Below are 25,561 nucleotides of genomic sequence, written 5' to 3'. Positions count from 1 at the left end.
CTCCTCTGGACCCTCTCCATGTTGTCCACATCTCTCTTGAAGTGCGGATCCCAGAACTGGATGCAGTACTTCAGCTGTGGCCTGGCCAGTGATGCATAGAGGGGAAGTATCACCTCCTTGGACCTGCCTGAGATGCATCTGTGGATGCATGACAAGGTGCGGTTGGCCTTCCTGACTGCATCCCCACACTGCCAGCCCATGTTCATCTTGGCATCAATGATGGCTCCAAGATCCTTTTCTGTCTCTGTACTGACAAGAAGGGACTTCCCCAGCCTGTAGGTATGGTGCTCGTTCTTCCTCCTGAGGTGCATCACCTTGCACTTGTCAGTGTTGAAACGCATCCTGTTCTCATCCGCCCACCCCTGTAACCTGTCTAGGTCCAATTGCAGCCTATTCCTCCTTTCTAGCGTGCCCACATCCCCACACATCTTAGTGTCATCAGCAAATTTGAACAGGGTGCTTTTTACCCCCTTGTCCAAGTCACTGATGAAAATGTTGAACAGCACAGGCCTGAGGACAGAGCCCTGGGGGACCCCACTGCCCACGTCCTTCCAGGTCGAAAATGACCCATCCACCACCACTCTCTCGGTGCAGCCCTCCAGCCAGTTGGCAACCCAATTGACTGTGTGGGTGTCGACACCACAGTCCCCCAGTTTTTTAATGAGAACAGGGTGAGAGAAAGTCCAGAAAGACTATGTCCACTGCTACCCCTGCATCTAAGGATTTGGTGATCTGGTTGTCTGACAGGACCTGCTGCTAATGAACCCGTGTTGGTTGCCCCTAAGCATGATCTCCCCTGCTGGCCCCTTGTGGATATGCGCCAGAATAATTCTCTCAAAAAGCTTACCCAGGATCGAGGTAAGACTGACTGACCTATAGTTCCCCAGGTCCTCCTTCCTCCCTTTTTTGAAGATGGGAACCACATTAGCCTTCTCCCAGGCTCTGGCACCACACCAGAGCACCACGAGTGCTCGTAAGGCTGCCAGGGGTCCTGCAATGACCTCAGCCAATTCCCCCAGTACTCGGGGGTGGAGATCATCCAGATCAGCTGATTTGAATACATCCAGTCCCTACAAAAGTTCCCTGACTAGATCCTCCCTGACCCTTGGCCTAGGTACACCTCCCCTGGGGCCTGAGGGGGGGCCTAGTGGGGGAGTGACTGTTCCTGTCCCTGCTCAGGAAAATGGAGGCAAAGAAATCATTAAATATGTTAGCTTTGTTGTCTGGTGTGACGACCAAATTTCATGACCATAGTGAAAAAAAAAAATCACTAACATGAAAAATGATCATAGTGAAAAAAAACCAAATCACTAGCATGAAAGTTCCCTTTTGTTGGAGCACTACTCTGTTTGAGCAGGTACACTGAAAGAGCAGATTAGAAGTGAAGAATTTATGAGCCACTTCAGTAGCTGGCTACCACACTGCACAGTACTGAGAAGAGAGGAAAATGGAAGCAGGTAGTAACAGAACAAGATCAGTGCCAGACAACTTCAATAAAGTTCAAAAGGAAAGAACAAGGATAGAAATTTAAGAAGCCAAATTTCTCTGAATTTAGTATATTAAACTATTTATGAGCTGCATTAGTATATTTTCATAGCCTATGTAATTCATAATTGAATTCTTACTAATCTGATTTTTTTTTGATAAATCACCCAACCTTAGCAGTGAGGTGAGGCCTGCAGGGCAGGGAAGTTGTTCACAGTTAACTCTGACGAGGTCTCTGCTCCATCAATTACTACATTTGTACATGCTGCAGCTTAGTGTTTATATATGCAAGCTAGCCACTAAATTACATTTTTCTTATTTCTCCATCAGCAGAATGGTGCGACCAACTTGTAGCATATGGAAGCATTTCCATACTGCAAGTTATTCTGAGAAAAAACCCCTGTGATTTTTAAATACTATCAAATTAAATATGCATTTCCAAATGCTACTAGTAGACCAAACACATCATTGTACTTAAGAAGTGTCCTGCAGACATTAAAAAATCCTTCATGGGTATAAGTGAGGATGAGGTAGATCATGATGATGAAAGTACAAGTAGCTCTTTCCAACATTCTTGATCCAGAAGTCTTCCTACTTCTGCTGCTGCTGCTTCTCCTATAACATCAGCGTCAGAGTGTTACCCAATCAGAAACCTCAAGTAACCAAATATTGCAACCAACTGCATACAAAAGACTCTCAATAGCTTAATTTGTAGACAAGATGACACCTGAAGATCAGGAAAAAATTAAGCAAGTTCTTGCAAGAGCAATATATTCTTCTGGGACACCGTTGTCAATAACTGAGAATGCATATTGGCAGGAAGCTTTTAAATACCATCATCCTGTTTGCCCAGCAGACATTCTTTGAGCAAGCCTCTTTGCACTGTCAGTCAGCAAAGCAAAGTAACATGAAAGCAGCATGGGAGATCATAATGGATAAATATCCACATATTACTGCAATAGGATGTGCATCCCATGGGCTAAACTTGCTTTTTAATGACATCATGAAGTTGGACAGTCTGCAAAAAATCTATAGAAGAGCAAAAGAAGTTATAAAACACGTAAAAGCTACTCATATTGTAGTTGAAGTCTTTAAAAAGAAGCAGGAAGAAAAGAATGGAAAGAATGAAATGTGACACTCAAACTGTAATAACACTAAAGGGGGTGGAGTGGTGATCTCATTTGAAAGTTTACTAAAAAGCAAAAAAGCTCTTCAAGAAACATTAATAACTGAGGGTCTTAAGATACCCAGAAGTGTAAGGAACACTGTACTTGATGAGGATGTCTTCTGGGTTCAGCTGCAGAACTCCCTGAAGATTCTAAGGCCAATTTCTTGAGGAGTCACTGCACCTGAATCAGACAGTACACTTCTGTCAGACATTCCTTACCAAATGGCCAAGATAGATTCTCAAAAACAGTTGATTTTAAGTGTACCTCTGCTTACAAGTACAGAAGAAAGAAAACTGAAAGACTTCATTAACAGATGGGAAGAATTTTGTAGCCAATCAATTCATGCTGCTGCATGAATTCATTTGTTTGGTCCAAGAATGCAGTCAGGGACTCTGCCAAGCATATCCCTCCTGCAAAGTGGTGGCAAGGCCTTTGCACAACACAGCCTCTGACTCCTCTTGCTTCTCGCCTGCTTCAAATTCCTCCATCTTCTGTAGCATGTGAAAGAAACTGGTCTATGTTTGGAAATACTTGCATCAAATCAAGAAATAAAACTAACATGTGAAAGAGTAGAGAAGCTTGTCTCAATTCGGGCAAACCTTGAGTTTTCAGAAGTCCATGAAGATGATAAAAATGAAGGATCAAAAGAATCAGAAGCAGCAGAAACTGCTGATAGTGACAGATCAGAAAATGAGACTGATTAGACAATTTCATGTTGCAAAATTTGTATGCAATGAGTCTCGTCTTTTTTTCCCTTTTTTCAAAAATTAAAACCATTTGAAAGTAAATTCAATTAGTAATCAAACATGATAATTTTATGAGCAAACCAAGTTATACCTAATACATTTTACGTTCTAAAAGAAGCAAAGTGAATTTAGATCTGATCTGTAAAAAGTGCCCAAAAACCCCAAGTATTGCATATATTTCAATTTCTCCCAAAATTTCCAGGTTTTTTTCCTATGGCTTCAAAATTTCTGGAAATTTTACATCTCTACATAGGCAGTTCTATGGAGTTACCGCAGGCCTGTCTATGCATCCCTGCAACAGCCCAGAGCCCATGCATTCTGCAGCTCTTCCCTGCCACTGTCAACAACACACAACCCCAGCCCCAACCCTGGCCCACCCCATACCCCCTGCCCCAGCCTGAGTGGGCCAGCTGGAACCCACATGCACAGGCCTGAACCTGACCCACCGCATGTCTGCTCTGGACTGCCTGCCTATGCTGAGCAGCAGTGGCAGCAGCAGGCAGAAGCTGATGCTTGGCATGGGGTAAAAGCAGCCCCCTTCCCCTCATTGCTGCCAGGCCCTTCTTGCTGCAGCTGCCCAGATACCATGCTCAGGCTGCCCTGCTGCTCCTCTCCTCCACCATCACCACTGTCTCTGGGCTGCCGAGCAGGGCAGTGGTGGCACTGCAGAGAAGCTGCAGGGCAGCCTGGGTGCAGGCTCCAGGCAGCTGCAAGAAGGGCCCAGCAGTGGCGAAAAGGAGGGGCCACTTCTCCCCTGCGCTGAGCAGCACCTTCTGCCTGGATGCTGCTGCTCAGTGTGGTCAGGCAAGTCCGAAGCAGGCACATGCTAGGCTGGGGTAAAGGCTGTGCACGCGAGTTCCGGCTGGTCCACTCTACCGGGCCAAGTCTGGAGCAGGCAGGGGGCAGGCTGAGGTCAGGGCTGTGCATGTGGGTCTCCATCAGCACCACTGTGCTGGGACCAGTGGCAGCCGAAAGGAGCCACTGCTGCCTTGGTGGCCTAGAAAGGCAGGCCAGCTGCGGAGCCACCCCAGCCCTGCTGCATACCCAGGTGAAAGAAATATTGCGGGGGAGAGGGAAATGCAGTGGGGGAAGGGGGGTTACCTGACCCCTCTGATTTATTTTCCCTCTGTAGCAGTGGGAAGGGTTAACAAATTCAAGGCAAATTTCCAATAATTAAACTCTATACCTAAAAAATTATAACAAATTTGTAATTTTTTAAATATACAGAATCCAAGTATGGGGAGGGTCGTCTTACATTCAAGTAAATATGGTATATATGTATGCCAGCTCCCTGCCTGGAGAGCTACACAGGCAAGCTCTTCTGCCAGGAGGCACTGGGGGGCTACTTACTCCCTGAGCCACCCCTGCCCTAAAGGGAACCCATTACTCAACAGCCTGCCTTTCTCTCCTCCCTGGGAAGGGGGCAAACTGTCAATCTGTCAATAGGTAGCCCCCCAGTTTTAAACTGCCTTGTGTGAGATGGGGTTTGGAAGGCATTCTTCTGGGGCTCCAGGAAGGCTCCAGCCCCAGGAGCACCTGCCTCCTGCAGAGTGCACCAACTGAGGCTTGTTCTGAATTAAAATAAATGTAATGAATTAAAGAATACAGGTGATCAAGAGAAGGCATTTATTAGGCTACTGTATGGCCAAGCATAGCAGTTGCTGTTACAGAGTTGGTATACTGCCATAATGGAATCTGAACTGCTCCAGCATTTCCTTCAAAATGGAAATAAATTAATTCTCAGATTATGATTACCATGGAAAGTGCTGCCTTGAGAATAACCACCACCAAGCAAGTAACACTGCACATTCCCTCACTGACTCTAGCAGGAAATCTCCTCAAAGTATTTATCCAATCTCATGGGCAAGCTATTTGCCAGATCTGTTTAGTAAGCAGACATTGGCTTCATGGAGTAGACCAGAAGGAACAGAACCATCACCTTCAACAGAACATCTTTACTGCAGTGAAGTGCATTTGTATTAGGCAGCCCTTACCATCTACTGCAGCACATTGTGCACCACTGTGATGAGAATTTCTTACGAAGCACTAAAACAACCACAAGCAAAGTCTCAGAGCTGCTATTAAGTACATTGCTTTTGAAAATTCACTTGGGTCTAAAGACCTACCGATAGTCAAGTAGGCTCTTAGGCAGCCTGCAACAGAAGCACTGTTTTTCTTAAAATTTAGATATAGTCACACGGTCAATATTGAGTTGGGGATAAAAATTACATCACGGTTAAACTACGTGGAAGAAAAATATTTTAAAAATTGTGCTGAAGCATTTATGAAACTACCCCCCTCCCCCACGACAGCTGTATGTGAACTAGAATGTAACCATAAGAGCAATAGAAATAACATCCAGAATGAATGATAGAAATTAGAGATAGCTTTTTCAGGGCTTCTTTCTTATTAAATGCAGCACTCCAAAGATGAACAGTATATGTTATTGCTTTAAGCAATGAGTGCTTTAAGTAATAATGTTCTAGCTACAAATGCAAGCCATGTACTCAGAACAGACCCTTATTCCAGCTGTACAACAGGAAAAAGCACAGAAGCACTCATCCAGTTTTGTTTTTTTTAAATAATGACACTGTCTAACATAGCAGGGGACTCAAAGTTCCAAGTCCATTTTCACTACTTAATAACGTGTTTGCTGACCTCGAACAAAAAGCTTAATGGAGACATTAAACCCCAAAACATTAAAGCAAGGGGCTCTAGAATTAGATTCCTAAAATTGCATTTAGGCACTCAAATGTAAGTGCCCTTAATTTCTGAAGTGTGAGCATCCACAAATCTTGCTGAACTCAACCAAGGCCAGAGGTGCTGAAGCTGTAGTCAATTTAAAAATAGGTTCCTGTACTACACCTGTTCATGAGACCTTTGCAGTTGTTTAAGAATACTTTCCAAGGGTTTTTCCATCCCCTTATGTTTATGTTCTGTTTACAAAACCAAAACCTTCAAGCCAGAAAAGTTAATTTTGTTATTTTCTGCATTGCTCTCAATTTTTCACACACTTGTTTATAAAATACTAAACCGGGAATAGAAAGTAAATAGGGATTTATTATTTACTCTCTCTCCCAGTACAAGAACTAAGGGTCACAAAATGGATCTAGTAGGTAGCAAGTTTAAAACAAATAAAAGGAAGTTCTTTTTCACACAGATTATAAGTAACGTGTGGAACTCACTGCCACCAGATGTTGTGGAAGCTGACAGTTTAGCCAGATTCAAAAAAGGACTGGACAAATTCTTGGAGGAAAGGGGCATCAATAACTAGGGAGCATGGGAGTTAGGAATACAGCCTCTGGATGCTGCAAATGCTGCAAATGAAAGAGGAACAATGGGGAAAAAAACATGGTCATACCCAGTTCACTCTCCCTTTGCAGCATCGACTCTGCCGCTATTTGACACAAGAGACTGGGCAAGATGGACCTATTGTGTGACCCAGTAAACAGCAATTCTTGTTATGTCCTTACTTGCCAGTGAGAACCATTTCATGCTGAGATTCTTAGAGTTGCAATATCTGAATTAGGAAAAATACAGAGAAGGATTTAAAAGCATTAAAAGGGACTTTTTAATGTTACAGAAAGAATTTTATCTGATTTTGGATGAACACAGACATAACAGCATCTTGAAATCCGAAAGTTAAAGTTGTGGGTTTTAGATAACAATACTTTAAATGACGCCAATTCCAATTGCTAGGTTCTCAACAATTAGTCTTAGAGTAACTCTAGAATGGATGCATGATATAAATGAAAGTCAAATTCTTTTCAACTAAATGATGGGTCAATATCATCTTAATATAAAAATACAATCTCAAAAAATTATTCATTTAAACATGATGTCACCCTTTCATTAACAAGACAAGACATTCCAATTAAAACCAAGCAGCATTGCAGGACAAAAGCACAAGGGAATTTATGATTTGTCACACAGGATATTTTAATGGAAAATTTGAAAAGTAAATGATGTCTTATGGAAAATTAAAGTACATTCTCATTAGAAATAATGTGCACATCAGTATCAGCCATGTAGGGAAAAAAAAGAGGGGCCTTTCTTAACTTTCTTATGATACTCGTTCCTCATTAAATCCCAAACCAGAAACTCTTGTGCTCGTGTTTAACTTAAATAATGCAGTTATTCTCATACTTAACGTCTATGTGCATGAATTCTAAGGGAAACTAATCTATTTTTATTATGGATAATTTTGCACAAAAGCAGGAAGAACACCTTTGTCACATCATTATATGGGCAAAGCATTCAGCGTTTTCTTAAACAGTCTGACTTACCCTGTACGCTTTTCCTGCCCCTCTAGGATAATTTGTTATTCTCACCAATATCTTGATAATATTAATAAAGTCCTTTATAAACAAAACTAGTTTGAGGTGAGGTGAGGAGGGGTAGGCAGATTTATCTCTGAATTAAGCACGCTCTAAGAAAGAAAACTAAAATCCAAAGGAAGAAAAAGATAATTTTGATAATTGTGTTTAGATAAAGGATAAAGAGAGCTCACCATCTGACACGACACAGCAAAAAGCTTATATCTCCTACTCTATCATGGACTCAAGTGGCCAACTGCATTCTCAGCACCCTACTTCACATCAGACAAAAAGTTTTCTGTTGGCAATTGTCAGTAAAATGTCATCTCCCAGATGCACACAGCAGCATTGCTCACAGTGAAGAAAATATTACAGTGCAACAGGTTCTTCCATACTCTCGAGGATTCATCTTTAACACACACTTGTTTAATAAATATTTATAGAAAAGCAGCACTCTTTCAAGATGCCATTTCTCTCCCCCAAGCCCTAGTTCATCTATAAATTTCCTCAAAAAGAGAAGATGCAAAAGTTGCTAAAATTAAGTCATAGCATTGTCTGTGGAAACAATGAGACATAAAGGTTAAAAGAGTAGGATGGGACACCAGATACCAAAGGATGCTTTTTATCTTTCCACAATAAAGGGCATGTCATTTTGAATACCACAAATTACTTCCCAGATGTTTAACAAATATAATAGATGTCCTTTTATGGCAGTTGCAGCCTTAGACAAACACTAGGTCTCTTTTTACCGCTTTCACTTTTGTGCATTACTTCTTTAGCACAAAAACACCTACTGCAAAATTGAATGGTAAGGCCAAATTCCCAAGACTGCACTTCTCTCACTAATATTTGTATGTAGGGGTGCACCGATTAAGATTTTTTTGGCTGATACTGATGGCCGACTGTTAACCAGCTATGTCAACTGATACCAATCTGATAGCCGGTATGTAGCCCAACAGTAGCACCTGGCCATTAAGTCTGTGGGTGGGGGGAAAGAGGCACAGGGGAGGGGGGTGTAGATCAAGGCCCCCACAGTGAGGGAAGGAATGGGGCCTAGGCAGGTGCTGCCCAGCGTGGGCATGGCATGGGACAGAGGTGTGGGCGGTGGGGAAGGGGGGTGGCTTCCCTCTGCTGCGTGCACCCCCAGGGCAGGGGAGTGGGCAAGGGCAGGCTGCGCTAGTTTCTTCCCTATGTGGGGGTGAGCCAGGGATGTGCTTGAAGTGGGTGGGGGCAGGATGGGTGGTGGTGCTGGGAGGAGGGGCTACGGTGAGTTTCTGGGTGGCTGTAGCCTACCCTGTTGCCCAACCACCAGTGCTACCTGCCCACCCCAGCCCAGCCTCAAACCCAGAGAGAGCAGCCTGCCCTCACCCCATGCATAAGTCTGGGGGGGGAGGGGGGAACATGCCCACAGGGGTGCTTGCAGTGAAAACATTCCCCCCTCCCCCACAGCTCCATTTTACACCTCACCCCAGCAACGCCTACCTCTCCCCCACTCCCTCCCTCCCTCACTGTGGGTGCCTTAATGTCACTGATAAATGCCACGCGCATGCGGGGCAGATCATCAGCTACACTGGCCAAAAAATGCTGATTGCAGATCATGACAATTTTTCTTTTATCAGTGCCAAACCAATCTGGACTGGCATACTGGTAAACCTCTATTTGTACGTGCCCTGCCCATGCATTTGAAACTAAAACCTGTTCCCAAGAAAGTTCATCAAATGATCTCTAAAACAGCATGTCATGAAGCAACAAGGATCTTCACAAAAGATTCAGAAAATCCAAGCTAGGAACCATGACTCAATAAATTCTTCCTTGTATCACAGGCTTCCCACTGAAAACATTTAAAAATTAAATACCTCATGAAACACTTCTGGATTTCCAGGGTTAAAAAGCGTTGGCAACTTTTCTTCTAAACCACGTACTATTTCCGGCCACACTGAATTCACTAAAAAGTCATATCCGGGAACAGTATTTGCTTTTTCACTGCAATAAAAGTTTCAATTATTCCAAAGAATTTTGCAAAGGTATGTTTCCCTAGCAAGTTCAAGCTTGACGGTAATAATAGTAAACAACCAAGCTCTGTGTTGTGCAGTGTTTTTCGATTAGACAAATATTTACACAAGTAGGTCCACTCAACTAAAAATAGCTCTTTCCTTTGCAATTTTTCGTGTCTGCCTATCCTCACAGCACTCCTATTCAAAGGAGCCAGATCAGTTTGAATTTAATACACATTCTAGAAAATCAACCAAGAGTAATGTACATTTTTAGTAACTGTAGAAAACAAGTACTTCTCTCAGCTAAAAAAATAAACCCTAGTCTAAAACGCCAGAAATGGCAAGTAAAAGGAACTGCTCTTTGGAATTCTTCTGAGTCAGATTTCTATAGGCAGCAGTTTTTATTAAGATTAAAAAGTTACCTAGAGTTTGGAAAATCAGATATTGAGAACAGGAAGAACATGAACATCCATTGCTCTGATTTTCTAAAGTAGAATGATAACAGAATGTTTCTAGTATTTAACAAGAAGGATTAAAACCTGCTGAGGGATTAGCCAAATTGAAATGTTAGTAAAATGTGAAGACGTAAAAAGCACAGCAATGGATGGCTAATTAGAAAAGCAGTTCTTTAGTCTCTAGAGGCTAAATCCTAAGCGTTCACTAATTGCAACAGTCTACTGAGTTAGCCAACCTTTGAACAGCTTAATAAATGGATACAATTTAGTAAACTAGAATAATGGGGACTACAAAACAGGCAATTTAATTGCAAGAGGAATTAAGTGTGTTTGAGAAGACAGCAAAGAGGTACCTAGGGTGGGGGGGGACAATAAAATAATTTGAAAATTGCAATCTCCAGCAACTGCCCTGTGCCTTCTTTGAATGAAGGACACAAACAAGTTCCTTTATTTCAAAGACACATGGCACATTATACTGTGAACAGTACTTAGTACTCTGCTTCATTATTCCAGCACATTGTTTCTCTTCCTTCTTGATTCACTACAGGGCCAAAACAACTTGTTCACAGCCTTTATATTTTTTCCATGTGCACATATAAAAGAGAAACTGCACCAACTTTAATCTTAAGGGAAAATCCTTTGTGTGCTATAGTTAAATCATGCAAACCATTGCAGGAGTGTCCAATACTCAAAACAGCTCTGAGGACAATAGCTGAAAGGTTGTTACCTTGAAATAGCTCCCCCTGTTACTTCACGCAGGAGACGGCAATGATGAGGAACAAACTCCAGCAGCTTATTGTACATAGTCTGAAGGCCGTTAGGATGAGATTGAACATACTGTTCCACAATCACCTGCCAGGAAGCATTTAGCATGAAATATCAGAAAGGTGAACATGCAGAAATGTAAACCGATGTAAAATAACACACCTTACAGTCAATAAATATTACAGCTACACAGTACTATAATATATAGGATAAAGTTTACGTACCAGACATCTACGTCCAACCTAAAACCAGTTTTTAACGTTACCTGCCATTTTGAGCTATATATTTTCTTTACCTTATGCAGCACTCCTCTTGCAATTCCAGTGGCTCATTATTCTTCTAATAAGAGTTTATTGAAACACTTAAATACAGTATGTTACTAACAATGTAAGAATGAACTAGACCAAGCAGCTGGCAAAATACTGGCAGTTCCTGCATTTCAGTCATGTGAAATCAATCCACTCCTGTTTTATTACCGAGTCTCAAGGCTCCCCCTTCCCTCCTCCAGCTTCTATTATATGCCCCCTGCCCCAGAAGGCAGGGTGGGGCATCATGGTGATCCCATGGTACTGATGGAGCCAGCACCCCAGAGTGCTCAGGAGGCACAGTACAGCAGGGGAGCTTGAGGACAAGCTGCTGAAGGTGAGATGGGGCTCTGTGAATGGTGCAGCAGAGGGAGGGGCGATACTCACCCTTTTGGTGCAGCAGTGCACATACGAGTGGTACAGTAAGGGGGAGGGGAGGAGAGGAGTGCTCTCAGGCACATATGGTGTGCAGCCTGGGGGCCTGTGCCCCCACTGCTGTCACTGCAGTGGCGTGTGGCTACTGCTGGTGTGGCCCGCAGGATGGGCAGAGCCCCAGCTGCTGACAAGACTGACAGCCCTGTACTAAACTATTCATAAATGATCTGGAAAAGGAGGCAAGTTGTCAGGTAGCCATAATTATTCATATGGGTCAAGATCAAGGCAAAGTACAAGGAACTACCAAAGGATCTGGCACTACTGAGCAACAGGCCAACCTAACATCAGATCAAATTCAATGTACATAAGTGTAGAGTGATGCACATAGGCAAAAATAACCAAACTATACCTACATGATGAGGGGCTCTGCATTATCTGTTACCACAGTGGAAAGAAATCTGGAAGTCATTATGGACAGCTTGCTAAAAGATCAGCTCAAAGCTGAGCAGCCATCAGGAAGGCAAACAAAATGTTAGGGATTATTGAAAAAGGGAATTGTAAGCATAACTGAAAATATCATTATGTCCCCTTATAAATCCATGGTGCATCCACAACTTGAATACTGTGCCCCATTTTGGTCCCTGCATTTCAAAAAGGAGAGAGAAGAATGAACTAAAAGAACCAAAGGTACAGAAAAGGGCATCAAGGATGGTTAATGGTATGGAGGAGCTTCCATATGAGGAGGGACTAAAGAGGCTAGGCCTATTCAGTTTAGAAAATTGATGCTTGAGAGGGTACATGGTAACAGTTTACAAAATACTAAATGGCGAAGGGAAAATAAATTGTGATTTATTATTTAACTCTCTTGAAATACATGAACTGTGTGTCAAGAAATGAAAGTAGTGGGTAGTAAGTTTCAAACTAACAAAAAGAAGTTCTTTTTTCACACAGCATGTAATTAAAGGGTGGAACTCATTGCCACAAGATGTTGTAGAAACTGACATTTTACCCGGATTCCAAAAGGGATTGAAAGAACTTTTGGAAGAAAAAGGGCACCAGTAGCTACTGAGCAGGGGACTTACAGATATAGCCTCTGACTCAGGACTTCCTAGATCTTAAATGCTGGAGGCTGCAAGAGGAAGAGGAAAGAGTGGAAAAAAAACTCTGGTCATACCCTGTTCATTCTCCCTTTCAGCATCCACTCTTTGCCACTGTATGGCACAGGATGCTGGGCTAGATAGACCTACAGTCTGACCTAGAAAATGGCAGTTATATTCTTCTTAAACTAAATTAACTGTTGAACAGTCCATCTCCAGCCACTTTGGATTTTCAAGATTGCCATACACTGATGACTGGATTTTAAATGCTACAGGAAAATGTGTGTGGTTTTTAATTTGTTAATTTGTTTGTTTTAATATGCTTTAATTTCCAAGGGGAAAAGTAACAATCATGAAAGTTGCTTTAACAGTTTTAAGTTTGTGAAGAAAAAAAAGGCTTTCTAAAACCTACACCTAGCCTAATCAAAAATCCACAGTAGTCACCTGAAAACTTTCTGATTTTAATGAATAATGGATCAGGTCCACAGTCCCTTTAAAAGAGTTTGCTACATTCAGTTTTCAAAATGAACCCTAAATCTAGTTCTGGTGAGTTACTAGACAATCTGTAAATACTAAAACATAAGATACAGTGAGCTTTTTATGCGTATTTTATTTAAGTGAATTACTATTTGTATTACATAGCGCCTGTAAATCATAATCACATGACTGGGATTCCCTACACCAGGTGCTGAATATAGAATAATAAATAAAAGATAGTTCCTGCCCCAAAGAGTTTGTAATCTAATTAAGAAAACAGCCAGGAGAGGAAGGAATCCATTATCTGCTGTCTCCTTGCAATTCCCTATCCGTCTGAAAAACATCTCTCCCATTTTAGTTGTTATTGTTATAGACCAGAAGTGCTCAACTTGCAGAGCCTTGGAATCCAACCATGCAGCTCCCCATAGGTCAGGAATTTTAGTGACAGTGGTGCAGTGGCAATTAATATTGCCATCCCACCCCACTGCCAAAATCCCAAGCTCCACACAGTTAGTCAGAGCTGGGCTATGACCCACTACCCTACAAAGCCAGATCAGGGTCAGACCACACTCCCTTCCCTCTGCACAGCTGGGTTGGAGCCAAGCTGTGCCCCCTTCTCCCTGTAGGACCAGGCCATGACCATATGCAGCTAACTCAGGGTTGGGTCATGCTGCCTTTTCCCTACCACAGGACTGGGCCTTGCGCCCTTACCTCTGCCTAGCCAGGCTGGGGCCAAGCCATGGAAGCTGAATCAGGGGTCAGATCATGCCCCCTGCCCCCCGATGGCCAGACTGGGACCGGGGAAAGCTCCCTTTCCCCAGGTACTGGAGCTGGGCTAGGCTGCCCCCCAGCCCCTCTGCACAGTCGGACAGCGCCCCACTGTGCACAGCCTGGGCCCCTGTGCACACCCTGAACCACAGGGAGACTTGGTACTATCTAGCTAGCTCTGCAGACAAAAAGGTTAAGTACCACTGTTATAAATAAGAGAAAATTTGTGGAACCAGCATAACAACAGATACAATTGTTCCTTTTCCATGAAAGCATTTTGGTCTTGAGAGGAGCACGCCTAAAGAAAAGGGTAACAGCTCTATTCCACTTCTCTACCTCCAACTGAAGTCTCTTTTCTGTGGATATTTGCATGCATCAGTGATACAGACGAAGTCAGAATGATTCACAACTATGACCTCTTTTATTCCAAAACAACTACTGTTTTTTTTCCTTCTCTGAGCAAAAAAGAAACTGTGTTAATGTTAGTGACAGGGGCTATGGATCACCTGATACAAGTAAAGGTGGTCAATGCTTCAAAGTAAGAGGATAAGGGGAAAATGAGGCCAGTTAACAGGCTTCTAGATACAGATCTCTCTCATTACTCAAGGAAGAAATGGTAGTAGGTGCAACAATCAGATCACCTCTTGCAATTAAAATGTACAGATCAGCCAGCCTGAGACTAATGGAAACTGCAGACATGGCAACCAGTAGCTAAAGGGGTTTTGCAATGAGACCACTTGCAGCAAGTTTATGGTCATGTCTACCTATGTGTTCAAGCATGCAGGCCAAGGTGAGAAAGACTAGAGTAGAGACTGAGGAACAGAGGTCAAAATATGAGAATGTGCTCAAGCGTTTAAGAAACAAAATCCTTTTGATACTCGCACTAGTTCTGATAAAGACACTATTGATTCTGTACTTTAAAATGTTTGCCATCTTTTGCAAGATAGCAGCACAATAAATTTGGTATAGTTAGAAAAACAAATTACTTCTGAGAGTAGGGAAAGAAGATGCAGTACCACCCACTGCTCGATTACATTGCCTCGGAGGGATAGAGTACTAGAGCTTGATTAAATCCCTCTCAACTCAAAGAGCAGTAGCCATAATAGAAAGTCTCAAAGGTAAAGGAGACTGAAAATAAACGATTAAAGCAACCTGTAACCCAAAGCCATGAAATGAGGATGAGAATTATACAATACTGAAAACGTGAGGAAGAAAACATTGCTACTCTTCTGCACTTTGGGGCATACATTTTACAAACATCTTGCTCTTCAGTAAACAAAAGTTATGTATGTCATCACCAAGGCAACAACATAAGTACTATATAGGTTTTCCCCTTCCAGTACAGACACTGGATGAATGGATCATGTCTTTCAGAAATATATTGCTGAAAGTTTTAAAATACTAATTTTAGGAAATAAATGTTACAGCCTCTAGCTGATAGCCTAATGTGATGCATTTGTTTTAAGAGGAGAGTGAATTTAACTTCTGTGAATAATTCTGATTTATAATTCAGTGAAACAACAAGATGACCACCTGCAGTAAGATAAATTAGGTAACATCCTTACATAAGATATTCTAAAAGAGATGTTTACTTAGATCCCAGCAAGGAGCAGATATCCTTCAAAACACTACTGTAATGTTAATTATATGTGGACAGAATTTCTAACTTAAAAAAAAAATGAATCCCCTTACATACTTTCACCATCTGATCTACACTAATAGTTACAAAAGGCTCATTAATAATGAGCCAATGCCACTCAAGAGACTAATTAAACTTATTACACAATTGTTTTATGCAGCCATTTCAGCATGCAAGGACCTACCATTTGACACATCAATGACAGGTTTTAGCACCTTAACATGAAATCCTAGAAAAAGCCTGAAGCCTGACTTACTATAGCCATTTTTCTAAAAATAATTTATGCAGCCTTCTAGTTGAACCTGTAGTAACAACTAGCTCAGATCAAGTGATGAAAGTGCTAGTGACAAGCTGTTGTTCAATCTACAACCACCTTCTACTGCTATTGCTAGTTCACTTTCACTTTTGGGATTGCTTCGGGAAAGCATGGGAAAAAGTGCCCAGAATTAAGAGATCTAATAAGATTCTCTATATGCTTAACACTGAAACCTCATCTGGGCAGGTTTTGGTCTACAACAATCATTTTAGGGCAATCTCTCACTGTTCAATTAGAATTAGTGCTAGCCATCACAGGAATATCAGGGATCCTAGCCACCCACAATTTCAACCATCATGTTGTCAAACTGTAACCACAGCAGGTCTTGATCCTGCTGTAGAAAAAACCCTTGCAGCTGGTTCCTACACCAGTGAATGCAATGATGGAAAGATTCAGTAAAACTGGCAGCATTGATGAGGTCAGAGATTGTTTATTTTTCCTCACAGCATGTTCTCTTTCAGCCCAATATTTTTGGATAAGCTAATCAATCTGAAATAAAATTTTTTGCTTCTTTAACAAGTATTTTGTAATTGAAAGGTCTGGTTTACTTAATTACATTTGTTGAGGTTTATATAGTCATTATATTTTGTATGGCTTTGGCTTTTTGATTTTCACCGCTGTCTATCAAATATATTTTAAGGTAAGTTAACAACTTATACAGGACGGAATACTATTACGGAATCATTTATATCATCATGAGATGTTAATCATTTATTCCCTCTATGAAGGTAGGAATAGAAACAGCATAACTACATAGGAAGTATTGAGACCACTACCCAAAAAGGTATTAAGGTGCAAAATGCTATATGAACAGAAAAGCTAGGCATGTTTACAAATAATTTTCCTCAAGCATTTGCTTCTTACCTCATCTACATATGGTTTTACAAGCACCTGACCAACTAAAGCCTCTGCATCTCGTGTTTTGTCAATTGTTGCATATGTCCGTAAGCAATGTCGTATTATGTCGATATTTGAAGTCTGAAGGCCTTCTAAGAGCAACCCTTCCAAAGACTGCTGCAGCATGGCTGTTATTCCAGCTATACGCTATAAAAAAGGAGAGACAGTACAAACATAAAGGCAATCCTACTAATAGAAGCTATTTGCAAAGATGTTTCACCAACCTTAGCATTCAATTCTAAATTGAAAATTGAACAGTAAAAGTTGTGATAATGGTCAATACCAATTTAGCATACAATCCAATTAAAACCGTGTAACTTATATTTATCAGTTATTGCTGCATATTTAGCGCCATGTCATAAAGTAGCTACATTTAACAAAGTTACATTACAGAAAGAAAACTGCTTCCATGTAATGAGAAATCTATCTAGTAAAAGGTTTAAGATTTCACTTACACTAGAGAATTAAGTCAAATCAAGCTACTTCCTAACCCTTTTCCCCTAGAAATACCGCTCTGATCCAGGTGGAAAAGTGGGAGCATTACTTTCAGCTGGTGACTGAACTGCACATCACCAGCTACAAGTGGTGGCCTTACAAACCACCTAAGAATCAAAAACTATTACATGCAGCCCATGATCCACAGCTAGTTTAGGAGATTATGGTACATTAACTGAGTACACTGGGCACACCATAATTTATGCTTCAGTCTACAAGATAAACAAATGAAGTACAAGCGATCCCAGCCTCTAAATCTAGGCCTTGTTATTGTGTAGACTTCAAAGACAGTAGGATGATATGCTGACATTTTCATTTTCTACTCTTATTCTGAACTCTTCTTCTCAAGTGTTGGGTGTTGGAAATAAAACCAAGAATGTCCACAGAAAACAGTACTGGAAAAACAGCCTTAAAATTGGTCAAACATTTTCCTCCACAACAAACAACAGTTAGACTGGCAGACCTGTTTGCAATAGGTAGAGGGAGACATGCCAATACTTCTGTACACAATTTACTGGGTTCAATTTTTGAAAGTTACTTACTGGTCTCACTTTGTCCAAAAGAGGCATTCCTTTGCTTTGTACTGCATGGAATTGTAACTGGTTAAATTCTGTGGCAATCCTCTCTAAAACCTGTCCAGTCAGAAGGGGGCTGGAAAAGAATTGACATATGGAAAAATAACAACTAATAGTTTAACATGCAAAAGGGTCTCCACCTAAGGTTCACTTCCACCTAACAGACAGACATATAATGGTCTGCCTGCCAAAATTTCTCTACCCATCTATAACAAAAATCATAATGCTAAAAATAAGAGCTGTATTATTTATAACTATGCACCAATAACATCTTGCGTTCAGGGGGCAAGGTATGAGGTTCAGGGACCAAGTATGGTGCGTCTTCACAGTACGACAGAGATAAAAGGGGAAGCAGCAGCTGTCACAAGATTCTGCCTCAACAGCATGCAGCAGTGTTCCCTGTATTGGTGTTACTGCTGGTCAAGGGGAAAGCCAGTTTTACAGAGCTCAGCAGCTCTAGCATAGTGTAAGCCTGGCTGGTGAAGAATACTTATTCCTCCATACACCTGAAGCACAGCAACATTAAAGATGGCAATCTCTGGGGACATAATTGTTCCTTCCTGACCCCAGCACAGCCCCACTAATCTCCTCAGTTTTTTACCATTCAATTGCTACTCCACTCTTGAACTCAAGTTTCTACTGCAACCCCCTGTATGTGTAAGATAAATGGAATGTACATGGCCTTCCTACATCCATTTTCCCCTCATGGCCCATCCCTGCCAGCCTGTGTTGCCTGTCCTCAGTTAGGCTCCCTTCCGCAAAACTAAAGATTAGCAAAATAAGTCTCCTGCACCAAAAGGCTCATGAAACCTGCATTTTCTCTGCCTACCAACAACAGCAGAATGGTGAGTTGTGAGGCAGAAGGCTGGCACTTCAGCTGTAAGACAGCTGAAAAGAGAAGCCCCCCCATCCCCAAATAAAGATATGGGGGGAGTATGGGGGGGGGACAAGGGGGTAACTTGGGTCCCTGAATTTGTCAGAGAAGTCTAGGCGCCAGTCTCACTTCTCATGAAAAGTCTCTCTTTCCAATAGATGTTATGAAGTCAATCTTCAGATGCTCCAGACTGCCTTCAAGTTATGTGAAAGTGAGGAAAACAGAAAAAGTTATTCCATGTTTTTACGCCCAAACTGTATTGGAGCTTGTGGCACATTTACAGGATTTTGTATGAAGGTGTTAGACATTTTTTACAAACAGGTTTCAAAATGAAACAGGGCATTTTGGGAAGGTGCATCCACTTTCATTGAAAATGCCATCAAAAAGTAGGAGGGACTGAAACCTCTGAGTTCCATGTTCAGCTAACTGTCACTCTGCAGAAGAATAAAACTGACAACCACAGCAAAGTACAGCCCTTATGTTTATTCTGCCCCAATGCTCAAAACTGCAAAGATATACACTGGTGTTCAGAAATTTCAGTACACTATAATATAATGAAACAGAAGCTGGACTAGTTGATTAGGAATAAACCCCAAGGATATTTATATATCCCTTACCTGTTTGCCTCTAGTGAAGACAATTCTTTCGAATTTTGGGAATGTAGGATCTTCTCAATCTTCTCAACTGACTGAATAACATGGATAAGTCTCAAGACACACATCTGTTTAAAAAAAAAGAAAAGCAATATTTAGCACTGTGTTTAATCTCATTTCTCAGTCACCATTTCCTAATTAACAAGTCTGAAAATGTTTTGTGGGGAATTCTTTACATTTTTTATTGGAAGTCTTTATCATATTAAGAAACTTGGTTAATACTTCAGCTCTTCTATTACACCTATCACAATACGTATCAATATAAATATTTTAATACATTTCCAAATAAGTATTCTTAACCCAAAGCCTACAAGATCTGTCATGTTATTTCTTGATATCAACATTTTAAAATCTCTCCCCCAGCATGCCTGTTAAACTTCAATTAATTTCATTATGTGGAAATCTACAAACCAGTACAAAATTAGATGAAAAAAGTAATGCAATCATGTAAAAATAAAAGTAAAGATATTAATATGAATGGCCTGTCTTAAAAAGGAAATTCTGGACTTCTACTCAATCTAGCAGAGCACTTATACCCCATCTTATGATTGTAGGGGCCTCCAAACAAGGTATGATATATATGAAGCCTATACATAGTGGAATAAAAACATTCAGTTCCCCCTATAAATTTCTTGTTTTAAGAAAATTTCTTGAATTTTCCAGCTAGAGAAGTTCTGTGTGTTTTTTTCCCCCTAAGTGAGGTCTCTAGTCAAATTAATTGCCTATTGTACCTTTTTTCTTCTAATGTCCTCTTGTTTAGACATACGCTCATCTACTGCTCGAATTCCATCACTGACACATGATCTAAGACTCTAAAACAAACAAGTGAATTTGAAAGTCTGACTTCAGGAGGTGAAGAAACAAATCTTAAATGACACCAGTTTAAAATCTATTTAACTAAGAGACAATACTGGCTGCCTGATAAGCACTATCAATATCTGTGGATTTATAACCATTTTCCAATTTTTAAAAAATGTTTCCACTACAGCAGGAAAGACCTAAACAACAGCAAAAGCTAATTAATTGATATAAATGGAAAATTAAAATATAGTGTACAAACTGCTCACAAACGCAAAACAGCAACAACAAAAATCCACCCTCCCCCAAAAAAATCCCCAAATGAAAAATAAGATAAATATAACTGAAAATTCTCCCTTATGCTACCTGTTACAAGCAATGGGTAACAAGTTTTCAGCCAAACCACATCCACTTAACCAATACATTTTTAAAGGCAATATGGTGGGCATATTAAATTTCCAAGCCCTATACAAGCACCCTCAATGCAATTTGGTTTCTTGAAATTGAAAGTAACATGTGGGTTTACAGAATTCTGTCCATCTAAGAGACAGATGAGATACTAGCATGCAAGCAGTTTTCACCTAAAGAAGTAAATGGTTTGAAGAATTTTTTTTCCAAACATCTTTTTGGATCAGCTGCAAAGAAAAAATTTGCTATATACTCTAGATACTAAATTAAGAGTCATATTTGATTACTTTGAAAAGGGAAGAAAGTTGCCTGTGATTAAATCACAGGACAAGGAGGGGGAGGAGCAGGGAAAGGTGTTTTTTTATTGCTTGTTCTGCTATAGAGATCTTTAAATCACTTTGTGCCTTTTCCCCTGTAAAATATAATATTAGTATTTCACCACAGAATGTGGCTGCTCTTTAAACACACACTTTAGGTCTTTCAAAAGAAAGTACTAAAAAATGCAAGACTACTACTTGATGCTAGGCTCCTTACATCATACTGCATTCTCCAAAAAGATAAATATGAAAAGATATCTCAGTTTTAGTTTTGAGTCTGAAACCTCCACTAATGAATTATAAATCTGGGTAATTAAAAAAACCAATAAATATTCATAAGATAAAGCATTTAAGTTTACCAAACTTTTTTAACATAACAATTGGTATGAACATACCATGACCTCTTCTCGTAACTGTCCCAATGGCACTGAAAGCTGGTTAAGGGCTTTATCCATGCCCACCTAAAGAAGTTATCAAAACATGCATTACTATAATCAAATGACTTCCGAATTATTTCAGTTAACACATTAATTTTTTTTGATACAATCCACTAGTACAGCACTGAACTATAAGCACGTTGGAAATTAAATACATACTATCCTCACAAAAAAAGTCATCTTAATTCATTTGAAATGATGATGTGCTAATATGATGGTCTGTTACTGTAATACAGGGATGTCAAACTCACCTCATGCCCTGGGCTGGATCTGAACTAACAGGGCTCCTCATAGCCTGCATCCAGCCCAGGACATGGGGTGCCTCTGGCCCAGGGCACACAGTGAAGGCTGCAGCTGCAGCTGTAGCTCTGCCATGAGGCATGCACTAGTGGTGGCAACTCCAGCACAGGGTGACAGCATGGCCAGCAACCAAGGAGATAAGGCCAAAGTGGTGTCAACAGGCAAAGTGGCTGGAAGACAAATAGGGTGGCAACAGCCCTTGCTTGTCCTCCTGTTGCCAATCACCACATGCAGGGGCCCCAGATTCTGCAGCAAGCCAGCTCCCCAGCCATGACTCCAGTTTCCAGCTCTGGATAGACTGTTTCCATATGTTTGACAACCCTGCTATAATGGAGGCATCCAAAAAGATCGATGGGACTATGGGTGACAAAAAGCACAGAAGAATTAAGAAAAATAAGGATCTATGCAAATTGTGCATTTCTATGTTGTATTCTGTTATGTACCATAAACATAAGAACAAACAAAATGTAATAAATTACATTTAAGGCAATTTATTTTTTAATCACCAGAATGGCAAGAAAAAGAACAGAAGATGTAGCAGAGAAGACACTTTCTTTTGACAACAATCTGTGGTGATTTGTCAACTGGACTGAGTTATTACACAGTCTGCGTGCTTATAAGCATTCGTAGTGGAATTTCAGACCTTTACCACTCAAGGTAAATACATACTTCATTCCAAAAGTGTTCCATGTACTAGCTCTTCACATCAAGTATTTGGAGAAATTCATTACCTTCATATGAACGTATCTTTTAAAAATAAACCAGGATTGTTGTTTTGCATCTTGCTACACATGTAGCAAGGATATAGCTTTTATAGTTATCTACAGGATATAGCTTTTATAGTTTCTATAAAGAAAATAAATACTTTCTAGTATCCCGTAATTTGAGGTTCAACAAGTTAAGGCTTCTTTACCTATTAGCTCAAGAAAAGAAGACATTCACTATGTGGAGGCATGATTAAGATCACATTGAAAAGCAAACACAAAAATACATAACCCAATTTGAAAACCTACCAGATTTGTTGAAAGATTAACAAAGTCTGCATAGTCCTTGTTTATGAGTTCTACCATAGCAGTTTTTAGGAGTTTATAATAGAGTTCCAGGTCATTTCTGAGCTCTTCCAGCTGGACACGTTTCCTGCAGTCGGACACGAAGTGATCGACATCAAAGTCTGGCTGAAAAGGAAATAGGTAACAAGGTACAGGGATGTTAATAAACAGTCCAGACTAAAGAAAAAAGCCCGCTTCCAATAATAAAGCTTTTCTGGTTGAGTTTAAAACAGAAGTACAAGCCCCTTCCTGGAAGGTGCAGAGAGTCTGCTATAAGGCTTTAATGAGTACTGAAAGTGGTAAGGATTCTCCCAGATGCAAAGATGTAGCTATTTTGTGAAAATATTGTTACTGTTCAGCTAATATAAAAACTCTTTTCAAATGAGAGATTTTGGGATTTGGAAGCACATTATAACAAAAGGGAGGGCAATTATTTGGGCCTGAGAGCCACTTAGGGAACTCTGGTGAGTTGTATGAGGGGGTGAAGGAGCTGACCCAGCCTGTGACAGCTCACCGAAATTCCCAAAGTGGCTCTGCTCTGGGGCAGATGGCTGGGGCAGGGCTGCAGGTGAATGGGGAGTGGCATCCAGGAGTGGAATGGGCAGAAGAGGCTGGGATTGCAGGGCTGTGACAACGGAGGGCTGGGACCAAACCATGATCTGCCCCCTGCATGTCCCTGCAATGGGTTCCAGCTCTGCAGCAGGGGTGTGCAGGGAGTGGATGGCAGCTCTGCCCCAGGCCCCAACCCCATCATGCAGTCACCACTTGACAATCTTGAGACCTATGTGTGCAGGGCATGTGGCCAGGGTGATGAGATAGGGCCATCGATGGGCAGGGAGCTGTGTTCAGGAGGGGGATAGGTGGGTGGGGACAGGATCTTGAGGCAGGGACAGCATGTGGCCAGGGCCCAGGGCAGAGCCACAATCTGCTCCCAACATGCCACTGCCCACAGAACCGGCATCCGTTGCGGGGACACATAGCCAGCAGATTGCAACTGTGCCCTGGCCCCGTGCTGTCACCACCCCATCATCCCGGCCCCTCCTACCTCCCAGATACTGCTCCCTGCTTCCCCGCGACCCTATCCCATCTGCCTAGCCACACGCCCTGCCTGTGCAGCTCCCACCCCTGGTGGTGGATGTGGGGTGCCTGGGCAGCAGGGCCAAGTCTGGTGGTGGCAGCCAGAAGGAGCCACTGCCACTGTTGGGAAGCGAGTCCAAGTGTCACACCATCTCAGCCCCACTGCATACCTGGGGGTGGTGGGACCAAGGGACTCACTGCGGGCCAGATAATATCCCTTGGCGGGCTGGACTGGCTCGCGGGCCATATTTTGTCCACCACCATTATAACAGGTCATGGAACAACAGTGTCCTAGCAGACAGCCTGTCTTAGCAGCATCTGTAGTACAGGTAAGCATTTGGGGGCTGTTGACATAGATCTTACTAGAAATGGGTTTCTAGTTTTCTTTGAAAAGTCTTATAACCAAACTGCATCAGATAAGAAGCGAATAAGATTTACGCAGACCGAATCTGCACCTACCCGATGAGTCTGACATATAGCAGAGCTTGAGCAGGATTCTGCCAAAAACCACCCACTGAGAAACGAACCATAAATTCCACCAAAGCTTTCATTTCTAATTAAAATTCTAAGCCTATTCTTTAGCAGAGACAACTTTGCTGTTGCTAGGAGTATATATTTAACAAAAGGCAAAAAATGCAGATATTTAAACCCTGTATAGAAAATGCCTAGGAAAGAGATTTTATTACTTGAATAAGCATTAAATTTTTTTGAATGCACATTCAACTTTTGGAGACATTGTGCTTGGATGAGGACGGAGCACAATTGGCAGCAAAAGTCAACGTAGCCAAAGTTTCTATTTTTGTTATCTAATGACCTTTCACTGGAAACACAATTTAAAGGCACCAAAAAGATATTAAAATAATACCATATTTTTGGTGTATACTACAGTGCACATTTAAGAAAGAGACAGATATTCAAAATCCCCTGGAGAATGTTAATGCAATTCAGTTTCCTTCTCATTGAATTGGAAACTGTACTTATTGAAAAAATTAGGTAAATTTGGTTGAGCCAGCAAGATAATAGATAGCACACTCAGTTACAGCTTTGGGTCTACTTTGAGTAGAATGCAAAACTTGTCCCAGACAAACAGCTTTTTTCATTTCTATATCCTATCAACAAAACTTGTTTTCTATAAGGAAATAGTAGTGTGTATTACTTTGATTTACATGAACAGTAGCAACCAGCTTTTATATACAATTCATGAGGATACAGGCACGGAATTATAGAGTTCTAAAGCACATGTGAGTGCAGTATTTTTGGTTTCACACATTTCCAGGAGAATACCAAACCAGTCAAAAAAAAAAAAAAATCAGATCTATGTTTTGAACATAATGCAATCAAAATGTAATAGTACCAGCAAAGCTACTGGATAAGTTTCATTTATAACTACACAGGCATTGAAACAGGACAAACATTTACCCAAACCAGCATTTAGCCAGAAACCAAGATAAGCATACCAGCAGAAAGCTGTCCTAGGAAACATTGATTACAAATGATTTCATAGACATTTCATAGACATTAGTGCTGGAAGGGACCTCGGAAGATCATCGAGTCCAGCCCCCCACCCAAAGGGCAGGAAGTCAGCTGGGGTCATAGGATCCCAGCAAGGTAAGCATCCAATTTGCTCTTGAAGGTGTTCAGTATAGGTGCTTGAACCACCTCCGATGCCAGGCTGTTCTAGACCTTGGGGGCTCGGACAGTAAAGGAATTCTTCCTTATGTCCAGCCTGAAACGGTCTTGCAGGAGTTTATAACCATTCAACCTCGTCATCCCT

General features: G+C 41.3%; 1 protein-coding gene across 2 annotated transcripts in view; it reads right to left on the bottom strand.

Moving 5' to 3' along the window:
* Positions 1-25,561, bottom strand: part of COG2 (component of oligomeric golgi complex 2) — a 45,169-nt gene that overhangs the window by 13,748 nt on the left and 5,860 nt on the right. Inside the window, exons 2-9 of one of the 2 annotated variants that reach the window (XM_019549878.1) lie at positions 22,675-22,836; positions 21,320-21,385; positions 20,133-20,213; positions 19,366-19,469; positions 17,842-17,950; positions 16,772-16,951; positions 10,893-11,017; positions 9,573-9,699 (exon numbers count right to left, since the gene is read on the bottom strand). In XM_019549878.1, coding sequence (XP_019405423.1) covers positions 9,573-9,699; positions 10,893-11,017; positions 16,772-16,951; positions 17,842-17,950; positions 19,366-19,469; positions 20,133-20,213; positions 21,320-21,385; positions 22,675-22,836 — 954 coding nt within the window. Of the gene's footprint in view, positions 1-9,572; positions 9,700-10,892; positions 11,018-16,771; positions 16,952-17,841; positions 17,951-19,365; positions 19,472-20,132; positions 20,214-21,319; positions 21,386-22,674; positions 22,837-25,561 lie in introns of those variants that run through there. The other variant, XM_019549879.1, reaches the window with a different exon arrangement.

The sequence above is a fragment of the Crocodylus porosus genome, unplaced genomic scaffold, assembly GCF_001723895.1.
Source record: "Crocodylus porosus isolate Cpor-Errol unplaced genomic scaffold, CroPor_comp1, whole genome shotgun sequence".
NCBI classification, from domain to species: Eukaryota; Metazoa; Chordata; order Crocodylia; family Crocodylidae; genus Crocodylus; species Crocodylus porosus.
The sequence above is the reverse complement of the archived record's forward strand: the minus strand, read 5'-3'. Positions and strand labels throughout refer to the sequence as shown.